Source organism: Astyanax mexicanus, chromosome 21 (assembly GCF_023375975.1).
Source record: "Astyanax mexicanus isolate ESR-SI-001 chromosome 21, AstMex3_surface, whole genome shotgun sequence".
In the NCBI taxonomy this organism is placed as follows: Eukaryota; Metazoa; Chordata; class Actinopteri; order Characiformes; family Acestrorhamphidae; genus Astyanax; species Astyanax mexicanus.
This window is the reverse complement of record NC_064428.1, coordinates 29939566-29952712: the sequence shown is the minus strand read 5'-3', so window position 1 is coordinate 29952712 and position 13147 is coordinate 29939566. Positions and strand designations below refer to the sequence as shown.

The 13147-nt window shown below is 40.3% G+C and overlaps 1 protein-coding gene across 2 annotated transcripts in view; it reads right to left on the bottom strand.

Moving 5' to 3' along the window:
• Positions 1 to 13147, bottom strand: part of epha6 (eph receptor A6) — a 264591-nt gene that overhangs the window by 189359 nt on the left and 62085 nt on the right. For both annotated transcript variants that reach the window (XM_049469664.1, XM_022674654.2), the window contains exon 3: positions 10670 to 11339. In XM_049469664.1, coding sequence (XP_049325621.1) covers positions 10670 to 11339 — 670 coding nt within the window. The remainder of the gene's footprint in view (positions 1 to 10669; positions 11340 to 13147) is intronic.

Below are 13147 nucleotides of genomic sequence, written 5' to 3'. Positions count from 1 at the left end.
GAGGGAGGGAGGGATGGAGAGAGAGAGGGAAAAGGAGGGAGAGAAATAGAGTACATCTGTTGCTCAGGAGCTACAATAGTGAAGACAGTAGATATCGTCAGAGAAAGGTAGAGAGCGAGAGGCTGGAGGAGGCTAGCCTTGACTTCACACAGCCTGGAAACACAATACTTCAGGTCAGGAGAGTCTGATAAAGACGACTTAATTTAGCAGACTGTTTAATTAAAAGGCCCAGTGTGTGTGTGTGTGTGTGTGTGTGTGGAAAGAGAAAGAAAAAGTTGGGGGGAGGGAGGGAAGAGTGGAGGAAACAATCCGAAGTAAATTAGCTGTGAATCTAACAAATGACAGTAATTAGAGGGGTAGCCTGCGTTGGGAACGGCGGAAACGAGGCCAAATGCAGCTGCAACTTTAAACTGGAACACAACGCGGATCTTACGCCTCCGATAGAAGATAATAAAACCTCTCCTCAGCTCCTTCCTTCCCTCACCTGGGTTCTTCATCATCTGGTATGTGCAATCAGTACATATCCGCTTCAACTTTGACCCCATATATGCCAACTGGCTGCTCCGACTACGACACAAAGGGCACTGCTGCAGCTCTAGCCTGGATAAACGCTCCGGTCCAGATGGGAAATTTACATTCTCTGCTGAACTATCAGATCAGAGGTTGCACCCATGGTATGTACAAGTTTTTCCAACTAGCTTACACATGTTGCATTCAACTCCACTCCAAATATATGCCACATATATGAACCAGGGAGTTACTGGAAAAGTTGGGAATAGGAATATATTTGTGTCTTCTTTCAGACCTTGACAAAACGTGTCTATACCTTCCTAATAAGCTTTAATCAGCCATACTGTAAACAGTTAATAGAATACAATCACAAACCGCTACTAAGCATGATCAAGTGAAAAAAGTAAAATGTAAAAATGAACTTTGAAGCATTGAAGTTTTGCAGTTCTGGAAAAAAATAAGAGACAATTTAAAAATAAGTTTATTTGATTTTACCTAATTAAAAACCTCTGGAATATAATCAAGAGGAAGATGGATGATCACAAGCCATCAAACCAAACTGAACTGCTTGAACTTTTGCCCCAGGAGTAAAGGCATAAAGTTATCCAAAAGCAGTGTGTAAGACTGGTGGAGGAGAACATAAAGGTGCATGAAAACTGTGATTAAAAAGCAGGTTTATTCCACCAAATATTGATTTCTGAACTCTTAAAACTTTATGAATATGAACTTGTTTTCTTTGCATTATTTGAGGTCTGAAAGTGAAATGACAATATTTGATATGGAATTTGGGAGAAATGTTGTCTGTAGTTTATAGAATAAAACAACAATGTTCATTTTACTTAAACATATACGTGTAAATAGCACAATCGGCTCATGCAGCTTTGCTTGGCCTGCTCCCTCCAGGTGGGTAGATGGCGCTCTCTCCCCACATCACTCCTAGGGTGATGTCTGCAGCACAGGGCGTCTGTGAGCTGATGTATCGGAGCCGAGCCGCTGCGCTTTCCTCCAAGCGCGCTGTGATGCTGCTCGGTAATGCTGCATCAGCAGCAGCTCAAAAAGAACATAACTCTGAATGGATTTCGCTCATTTAAACAGCCCGAAAAATGGTTTTAAAAAGCTCAGGTTTAACGCTTTACTTGCTTCAAAAATGTCAGGTTTAAATCAGGCTCAGGCTTGGGTTGGGCTCGGGCAGAACGTGCACGGCTTTGGGCCGGGTCAGACTGGGTTTTTTGGGACTGTGGCTAGCAGAGGAAGCATGTGACTGGGTGGATCCCGTTCACATGGGCCGTGCCCGCACTAGCATTGGGACTTGCCAATGCGTGGTGCAGGGTTGAGCGTGCGTTCCAACTCCACACCTGCGACTCATTGGTCGGTACATCCTGCTGCCCGCGTGGTGTGCGTGCTTGAAATTCAGAAATCCTTACAACCAAGGTGAGATGTTTAAAAAAAGGTAAAAAAATATATATATATATTTTATCCAAATAATCATGCATTCTTTATTCCAGCACCCCACGTCGGCTTTAATAGCTGCTACTAGTGCAACTACTACATGCAATACATCCTTTTTCACTAGGACTGTATAAAATATGGACAAAAAAAATTACAGCCATATTTCACACATTATTGCAGCTGCTACTGCTCTATTTAGCTGTGTTATGTACTTTTGTCACTTCTTGTAGATAACAGTATGCCAACACGTTTAGCGCAGTTTGTGGTTAGCGTGATGATTTTAGCCTTGAGTTTTCACAGTGCTAATTGATGGCATATTAGCTTCCATTACTCGTCGGCCGCGTTCGTCTCGTAACGGCTGTAGTGCAAGACTGAAGAAGTAAAGCTCACACATAAAGCAGGCACAACTGAGTGAAGATATATATGTAAATGGTGTGAGGAATCCTGTCATCATTATTATTGTTCGAAAGCCATGAGAAAAGGGTGTTTAAAGGAGGAGAAAACGAGGCCAATAAACGACTAAACGAATACATAAATGAGTAGATGAATAAATAAACAAACAAACAAACAAACAAACAAACAAACAGCAGACTGGAGATTCTTATGCTTCTTATGCTTCTGCCTTTGTTTGTCTGGCGTCTGAGCGCGACAGGGCAGCACAGTAAAAATACAATACGCTTAAAACAATATTTGCTCTGTCTGTCCGAGCTGATACGAGATTAGAGCCAGAAGTCAGAAGCAAGACGGTGGTGAAAGCTGCACCAGAATCCAGTAAATAACCGGCTTTCCTCTCCATACGGCCGGACATGTTGCTCACATTCCGCCGGATTAGTGTGATACTCTCTCATCCATATTAATGTATAGAAATCCCAAAATCATACGACTGAGCCTCATGGATGTATAAATAGAGATTTGATATATACGGAATATGGAAGGTGATTTCGCAGCAGAGACGGCTGGGTCTGGTGTTAGTAATTTTTAAAAAAAGTTTTATTTGACAAGTAAAACTGCTTAGAGTAAAACTGGGGTAAAAAGTGGTAAAACGATAGCGTCTTTAAAAAAAAAAAAAGCTGTAAACCAAGGAGTTATAACAGTTATAGCTTCAGTTAAAGTGCCTAAAATGACAGATACTGGTCCCATGAACAAGTGGACAAGTTTCAAGGAGGTCTAAGTGGGCCTACTAAGGGATGCACAGAATATATGGAAGGGAAGAGATAAAACTGCTAGAATGTCTAGCCTCTTTTTTGTTCAATAAATGCATAGTGATGAATGCATTTCTATTTTTATTTGATAAATGAATCGCGATTAATCACACTTCTTATAATAAACAATTAAGCCTTACATAGTGTATATTTAAAAATATACAAAATAATAGATGCATTTATTGTGTATATTCATTAGTGGTGTCAGTCGCTTTAGAAAATAACATTTAAAAGCTGGTACATTCCTGTATGTTTGGAAGGAAGAGTGTGTGGAGTGTGTTTGTTTTTGTTTTCCTTTTTTTTTTATCTCAGGGTAGTTTTGTGCTGGGTAAATGTTTAACAGAGAGCTTTTGCATTAAGCAGGAGCAGCTGAATGTGAGTGTTTGTGTGTGTGTGTGTGTTTGTATTTGGTGGGTTGTCAGATTTAATTCTTTAGCAAAAAAAAAAAAAGTTTTTTTGAACTCAAAAGTAGCTGCACTATGATTATATTGCTAAATCAAACCGATAATGTGTCCCCAGGCTTTGTAAAAAGAAACATGGATTATGGAAGACAGTTGGAAACAAATGAAAAAAATTACTTAATTGTTGACATAAATGCAGTTCTTAGGTTTTCTTAATCTACCAGATATTGCATTGACTTCCACAGTTCCCCTGAACTGCAAGTTCTAGCAGTTTAAATTGTAAACTTGAAGCTTCTGCTGCTTATGGACACTGATTATTTTCATTATTAGATACACAATTAGTCACAATTTTAAAAAGTGATTTGAAAAATAAAAGCTTAGGTAATGTATTTTAAGCTAAACCATGGAAGTAAGGTGGTTGATATTAGCACTTACTGTAACCAAAACTGTAATTGATTTTGAATGTTGAATGTCAGTTGAGCATCAACAAGGTCATAAAATGGACCATCCAAGTAAAATGTTACCAAGTTTCCAGATTAACTAAATGCTTTGAGCACTAAACTAAAGTATATAATGCTAAAGACTAAATTTTAAAAACATCAAAACCGAGTAGGGCTGCGCAATATGGCCCTAAAATAATCTCACGATATTTCATGGTATTTTTTTATGATGACGATACTCATGGCGATATGACAAAACATTGAATTAAAAAAAATCAAGAATACACTACTGTAAAAAAAAAAAGAAAATAAAATTTTATTACTGCATAGAATATAATATGGCGCACCCCTTACTGGGATAATTAAAAAATACAAAAAAAAAAAAGAATACCAGATTTGTCAGGAACAGAAATTAAGGATCCAGAATTTCATGATAGTAAAAATAGTGCACTCCATATATCTCCATATATCCAGGACTGAAGTAAGATAAATGATACTGGACAGATATAATCTGTCTCTAGAAGATTTATAAATTTATAATAGGAAATGAGAACAGTGTGATTTTTTTTGTTTTTTTTTTATAAAAACAGTAAAAAAGTAGTACCCTGATGTGATAATTAGGGGTGGGTGATATTGCACGATATTTCAGGGTATAATCAATAGGACACACCCCTATATCAGAGCAACCAAAATCAAATGAACAAAGGCTTTTGCGGTGGCAGCTGTGTAGAATCCGTGGTAATCTGAAGAAGTGGATCTGTTTTTGGAAGGCTGGTCTATTGCTAGCTGTAGGACATGACTGATTTAGCTCAGGAGTTGAGCGGCGAGAAACACGCTCTCACTAAAAGCTAGCACGAGTGACAGTCACAGAAAGATGACACGGCCATTTCGGCCAGGCTTGTAAGCAGACACGGCGATAAAGAACGGTGACAGCTTCATCTATCGCGCCTTTTCAGCCGAACAACTCCAAAACAGGTCCAACCAAAGGGAAAAAAGCCTGATTGACAAAAAAAAAAAAAAAACTCTGTGCCCTTAAGGCCTTTAAATGTTCCTCATGGAGCTCCAGCAGAGCTTCATTGGCAGTATGAAACACAGGCTGGCCACAGCATGAGAGATGTGAAGTGCAGCATAAAGGAGTCGGCTCCCCTCAGCAGAATGGCAGCAGGGGGCAGGGTGGGTGAGAGAAAGAGAGAGAGAGAGAGAGAGAGAGAGAGAGAGAGAGAGAGAGAGAGTGAGAGAAAAAGAGAAAGAGAGAGAGAGAGAGAGAGAGAGAGAATATGTGAAATGCCATATCATCTAGACCCATACGTATAGAATATTATGTAAGATCATTTGGTCTTTTTGGCAGTGTAGGCAGTGTGCTTAGTCCTGCTGGAAAATGAAATCCGCAGAGGGTAGCATGAAGTGCTGTAAGATTTTGTGGGAAAACAAAACAGCACTGACTTTAGACTTGATAATAAAACACAGTGGATCAACACCAGCAGATGACATGTCTCTCCAAACCATCACGTCTATGATTGGTGGAAACTTCACACTAGACCTCAATCAGTTTGAACTGTGTCTCTCTCCACTCTTCCTCCAGACTCTGATCTCTTGATTTACAAATAAAATGTAAAATTTACTGATGATCAGTGAAGGTTAGGAGAGCCAAACTCAACAACTTCCCTCCTGTATGATCTCACATGAGTCTTAGAACTATTGTCACAACCACCCCCCCCCCCATTTAGAGGGTTCTGTATTCGACTGGCAACCCCCTGCATTCTATACCATACAAAATGAATCAATGAATGAAGTTCAACTTATAAAGTGCCTTTCTAGAAACCCAAGGACGCTTTACAATTTACACATTTTACACACAACCATTTATACTCAGCACTTATCCCCACACCGGTAAGAAGCGGCAGCCAATAGTGGACAGCATACTCTCAACCGGAAACAACCGTCCACCGGGAGGACAGTATTGGGCTCTACTGTATTTACCCAGGACTGAGTACTAGTCAAACATATATTAACAAACACACACAAACTTACTTACTTACCACACACTTTACACATACACACCAGACTCTATCAATTTTAGAGTATTTTTTCTGGGCAATTTAGAATATCCAATTTATCTGATCGCCATGTTTTTGGACTGAGGGAGGAAACGCACCGGAGTAACCGGAGGAAACCCATGCAGACACTGGGAGAAAATGGAAACTCCACTCAGATAGGGACTTGAAAATAAGAGTACCTTTATAAAGAGTTTATAACTGGTTTACAATTAGTTCATTAATGGTTACTAATTAGGCTGTAAATGCCTTAAAATCATGAATAATCAGTTATAACACATACATAGAAAGGGCAACAATATAGATAGCTGTGGGTTCACTATTTGGCAAAGAACAGGTCATTGTTGCCCTCTTCTACGTATGTGTTATAACTGATTATTAATGATTTTTAAGGCATTTACAACCTAATTAGTGACTATTAATAAACTAACTAATTGTAAACCAATTATAAACCCTTTATAAAGGTACTCTTATTTTAAAGTGGTACCGACAAAAGTCTCTGAGACACATTTAACACCTGATGAGAAATAATGTGTTGTTTTATTCTCTGAAAAAAGATGTGAGATCCTGTAACTTTTTTCCGCTGTTACTGAACTCGTATTAGCTCGGTCCAAACCATCGAAATGTAACTATTCTAAACCGTTGCACCACTGGCATGTCCAATGATATATAGTCACAGAGAAAAGAACAGTAGAGATAGATAGCAAAAGGGAGAAAGGCTGAGTGCACGGCTGGTCTCTAAAGGGCCAGCGGAGAGCTGCTTAAGCATTCACTTTGCAGCAGGAGCCCTCCCCGATGCCAGGGCTTCTTTTTGACGAGGGCTTTGACAGGTGGGGCGCGATTGCAGTCCTAATCGCTGGAGTGATCTGCGCTGCAGATACCAGTGCAGTGGAAGCAGAGGAAAAGAAGGGGATGGGGAGAAAAAGAAAGAAACAAGAAAAGAAAAGCAGGAAAGAAAAGGAAAATAGATAGATAGACACTGTAGCGTTATACAGTCCTATCTACAACTGTGAAACATATCAGAGATAAATCTGCTTTTAGAATAAAGAGAAAGTGTGAATAGCTCACACCACAACACAATATTTGTTAAAAAGAGAAAGGAGTTATATATGAATACACATCAGGGACTGACCTACCAGACAATTCTGGGAAGAAACTGTAATAAAATACCTTTTTATTGTTCGAATCCCGGTCATGCAGCTTGCCTCAGCTGCCGGAGCCCTTAGAGAGAGCACAGTTGGTCTTGCTCTCTCTGGGTGGGTAGATGGTGATCTTTCCCCTCATCACTCTAAAGGGTGATGTCAATCAGCACAAGGCTGCGTCTGTGAGCTGATGTATCGGAACCGAGTCGCTGCACTTTGCTCCGAGCGTGCTGTGATTCTACTCGGTAATGCTACATCAGCTGTAGTTCAAAAAGAGATGGCAGCTGACTTCACACGTGTCAGAGGAGGCCTCTGCTAGTCTCCACCCACTCAACTAGTGATGAGGGATATACAGCTGAGTAGCAGCTGAGGGTTTACCAACTACAGTACCACAACCAAGACTTAACGCACTTAAACCTTAAAGCAGCAGTATGCCAGAATAAATATGTTTTGCCCCTGGGCTCCCCCCCCCTACAGTCAGAAAGCGTATTTCTTACTTTTAGCCACCACTAAAATGTGTTGTTAAGATTAGGGTTGCAGATATTTTAATGAAGTATTCTACTGAAAATGTCTCAGATTATTCGAGTAATCAGATAAAACATTTTTATTTTTTCAGTTAAAGAGTAGTTATAAATACACAAGAGAAAATGTAAGGTTTCACTTAATAATGAACACGATTGGTTGACTGTAGAGTCAACTCACTGAGTGAATTGGTCCACGAATAGAGTGCAAATTTGAATCAATGATTCAAACAGGTTGTTTAAAAAGCCCATGCATTGATATCGGGCTCTGCGGGGAAACTTAGAGATAACATAGAGCTCGCCTCAGACACTTGTTTATTGTATGTGATCTTTGTTATAAACGTTCAAAAGCTTTATACTTTATCCATCTTGAATTGTTGATATTTCTGTCATGATTGTGCATTTTTAATTCAGATGAACCAGTTTAGTCTGTCTGCTCAGCTGTGTTTAAGAAAAAAAAAACTGCTAATTTCTTCGGCACCTTTCTGCCAGTTTTTCCATCATATCAGCAAGTTTCATTGGTCTTAGACAAACCTCTAATTAACGGCACATCAGTGTAGCAAATTCTGCTGACACTGCTCTCACAACTCTTTCAACACCTATCTACATATCGTACACACTGCGCAAGACGCATTGCGATGCTCTTTGCTACCTTACAACAGACTGTCAACAGCCTGTTTTCACGTCTTGCACCCTCGCCTTTAAAGTAGCGTCACAGTTTAGGAATATATCTACTCTGATGGGTGTGGTGGTCTGGAAGTGAGGTGTGTTTAGGTAAATTTCTGGTGTGTTTCTATCTTGGTGGCCAGAAACACAAATGCGCCACTGACCGGTTAAAATCCTGACAACAGTCTACAGTCAGCCACCCAATCGTATCTTAGCCAAGCAGGAGCGCCATGCGTGTTGCGCGCACTCATTGTATGTACACCTCAAAATAAACGAGCTGCAGGGGCAAATCCAGCCTTTACCTTAACAATAAACAGAATAAAGAATAAAATAACATTACTGTTCACTTAAATCACCTGCTGGTGTACCTTCACAGCGTGAACGAACAGTGTAGTATCCTCTGCTGATGTGCAAAAGATCAGTGATGTCAAGATTTGAACATGCCAAAGTCAGAGCACATCTGGCTCTTAAAAGAAATGACAACTGGAACACTGATATACGTAACACCGCCATATTTGCGCTCTCACAGTACCAAAGACAAACTGACACGCCCTAAATCTAGCTGCGGGATGCAGAATTGACCAGTTCACTATAGATTGCTAAAACAGGTCCCTGGATCTTTATATCACCCAGTGTTCATTATGGTCAGTTGATACAGAGGTCTGTCCTCAGTCTTCTGTAGAAATAAGGAAGCCGAGCAGGGATTGTGTGAAAGCTGTGGAAGGCGAGGGGAGCGAGACAGGACGAGAAGAGACGAGACAGCCAGAGTGGCAGCGAGAAAGAGAAAAAGCCTCTCTCATGCTGCGGATTCTCTGAAGCCCTTTCATAATCACAGAAATGCTCTGTTATGATGATGAGGAAGCCGTAATGATGCCTGGTTATTCCCAGTGCCATCTCGTATTCTGTCACATGTACAGAGAGGCTTCCCCACGGGCTGAGGCGGCATGAAACCAGGCCACAGCCACTGATGTCTTAATAACTGCTGTCCTTATCCGTACAGAGGAACTGGGCTGTAGCACCGAATTGCAGCATAATTCTCAAGTCTCCTTTGATCTACTGTCAAGTCGCCCGAGACAGCGACTTTGGCTTTCTCCGCTTAATAGAGCCCTTCCTCCGTTATGCAAAAAGCAAGTGGGAAAAGAAAGAGGAAAGGAGGAATAGTGAGTGACAAAGAGAGGGCAAGAGAGGAAAGGTAAAGGGTCAACACAAACACCAGCGACAGGAAAAGAGCAAATTTTGATTAAAGTTTCACACCAAAACCAGGAACACAACTGCTGGACATTCCCAGTTTAGGCTGATTTAAATGTTGCCCAAAATACCAGTCTAAAAAAGGCTGATCCATAATTTTAGCAACAGTACAGACTGTAGAAAAGATGATTTCATGAGTTTCTGTTGTCAAAAAGGTCAAAAACAAAGTCAAAATAAATAAAAAAGAAATTTCAGATAATCAAAATGAAGTTTATAAAAGTATTAAAAGTAAACAATTATGTAAATCAGGACTGAGGCAGTTCAAATAAATAAAAAAGGCCTAAATAAATAAAAAAGTATAATGCTTCTTGAAATACAGCATATGTACATCAATAGTATGTGGCATGTTTAACATGTTGGTGCATCAAGGTACCACCCTTGGCCCTATTTCATTTCACTCTAATTAGGTGAATTAGATGTGTTAACATTAAATACATTAAAGCATTTTTTTATTTTACTCAAAAAAAAAAAACTGTAAAATTGTCTGTTATTGTAAATTACATGAAGAAATATTTAACAAACTAAAACACAGTATAGTGCTACTTGATTTTGGATGTGGAGTACCTCAAGGTTCTATCTTTGGAATAAAACTTTTCTCTAGATTAAATATTGCACATTTAAAAAAAACAAAAACAACTCATGACAAGACATTTCATGTGGCGTACATCAAGGTACCATCCTTGACTCTGAGTCTTTGTTAAAATTACAGCATCATTTATCATAGTTAGTGAATCATTTGTAGCACTGAATCATTTGTAACACATACTGAAACCTTTGGGATCATGGGATAGCAAAATGTAAACGTCTTGATTTTAGCTTGGAAATGTCAAATATATTATTGCCACATAAATTCTATGCCTGATTTTACATGTAGGGTACCTCAAGGTTCAATCCTTAGCCCTATTTCATGTTCACTCATGCTCTTTATGGGAGTTTAATATGAAAAAATGTCAAATGTATCAAATTTCATCAAAAGTAAATTGAACAAAATCACGTAAAGCATTTAAAGCATGTATTAAAGCAGTCACACACTCACCCAGACACAGGCCGTCGTTCTCCTCGTGGCCGATGCTGCAGACGCACCTTCCCAGAGGTACCAGCCAGTCTCCGTCAGCACCGCAGTACAGCTTGGGCGTGTCCCTTTCCTCTGCGTTCTCCACGCAAGCCCCTCTCACCTCCACCAGAGAAGACGAGTCCACGCGGGGCACCGTGTCCGGGAATGCCGCCAGGTTCCTCAGAGTGGACGGGCACTTCTTGTAATAGACTCGAACGGACACCAGAGCGATGCACGCGCCCACGTCCTGGAAGGCCAGGTAGAAGCCCTTCCGTGCCATCGGCCCCACCTCTCGGATCTCGGTGTTGAGCCGTAAGACTCGGTCGCCGAGGTCCGTCTGCGTAAAGCTCTCGTCTGCCGCGATGGTGTCGATCTTGGCGTAGTCGGCGGGATGGAATCGGGCGTCGGGTCCGTGCGGCTCTTCCGCCTCCAGGTACAGCAGGTTGAAGGTCTCCTTGCACGTGCCCGACACCCAGGGGATGCTGTTGCAGTCACGCAAAGTGAAGCGCAGCTCCACGTAGACCTTCTGCGCCGCCTGCCGAGATATCCAGTTGGAGCGCAGCCAGTTGTTCTGGTTCGGCTCCATAACGTGGCACACCTGGAAGGTGTGGATGGGCCGGTTCTGCTCGTCCATCTCCGTGATTGCGTCCCACTGCGTGCACAGAGAACAGAGAGAGAGAGAGTGGGATGAGGAAGAAGATAAACATCATAGATAAAAAGAGGGAGAGTAGAGAGATGCGGAAAGAAGATTGCAAGACAGAGGAAAGTGGAGATAAAGGGAAGACAGATGAAGACAATGTTGAGAGAATATAAGATAAGAGAAAAGAGAGGGAGAGAGAGAGAGAGAGAGAGAGAGAGAGAGCTAGAGAAAATAGTTAGAGGGAGATTGAGCCTGGAAAACGAAGAACACAGTGTGGTAGGGGATTCCTCTATGACCCTCAAAGTAGTTTGACTTTGAGTTTGAAAAATGTAGAACTACTTTTCTACTCTTCAATAGAAATCTGATGGCTGTTTTTAGAACCTAAAACCCATTTATCACTCAGTTCTGTCTGAATTGATTGGTTCTCTGGTTTCAGCATGATTGTTACAAGTTAGAACAAACATTGCACATACACTGCAGGCCATTTTAATGCTCAGCTTTAACAATAATGTCATATTAGTTTTAAAAAGTCAAATAATTTGGAATATATGAAGAGTTTGGTTCCAAAACGCTATAAAAATTCATTTTTATCAATTTGAGTAAAAATCTGTTTTCTTTAGCAAGAAAGTGGTATGCTGACACCACCGTTTTCTGTTTCAAACTATCAAATACCATACTAAGGTTAAAATAACACAAAAAAATTAAATCAAGATTTTAATATTAAAAGATTTATTTTTAAAAATAATTTGTTTTTTCGCAAAACGCAATAAATCCATGCCATGTTTTTTTTTTTTTCAAAATGTCTTATATATCCTTTGGCATCAATAGATTTTTTTTTTTTTACTAATAATGTGCAAAATACAATAATACATAACAGTAAATTGTACATCTGAATATAATAGTTTGACCATTGGGCCTAAAAACACAAATTTCAAAACATTTCTTTTCCAAAAAGTGCAAAATTTTATTAACGAACAAGTCATTAACACTATAAAATCCCCAAAATCACGTTAGATTCATGTGCTGTAGTGTAATGTAGTGTAGTGTGGTGTAGTATAGTGTGTGTGAACTGCAGGTGACAGCCGGCATTTCCCCCCTCCTGAATGCCTCATTTTCTTTACCTTTTTACGTCCACGAGACTCTTTTGATGGCTTTCTCCTTTTTTTTAATAACTGCTTCCCGAACAGGCTCCTCTATACCATCAAACCCGCTCATTTTCGCGGACTTTGAGAGTGAAAAACGAAAGTGAAAGTAGGCTACACGAAATACCGGCACGCTCAACAGGGCGCGTGTTACATTAGATGGCTCGTGGAATGCTGCCCTGCGATTGGATGAGTGGAGATGTGGCGTTCTGCGGGAAAACAAGACTGGCGTTTGTTGCGTTTTGGAAAGAAAGAGAGAAAGCAGGGCAGTATTACACGGCGGGTGTGGCATTTTGATGAAAATTGAATATTGGCTTTTCAAGAGTGGTCACATAACATTCTGATTCTGGCTCTAACTCATTTTTTTTTTTAAATTGCGTTTATCGCGTTTTGGAATCAAACTCTTCATATCATAATTGTTGCCAAAGAAATAGAGACATAGAGAGAGAGAGAGAGAGAATGAGAGAGAGGTAGTAAGTTTTTTGACCCAGGGTTGCTCTAGTATTACCCAACATATTTTATCTGGTGCAAACATTAGGAATTTTAAACCTTGTTTGTAGGAGACAGTTTGGCCCAATCTCATTTCCCGATTTTTGTTAGGCTGGAGGGGTAGGTTAGGGGAAGGGATAGGGCTTGTTAGTCCTTTATATGGAGATTTTTCAGATGCACACTTCAAAC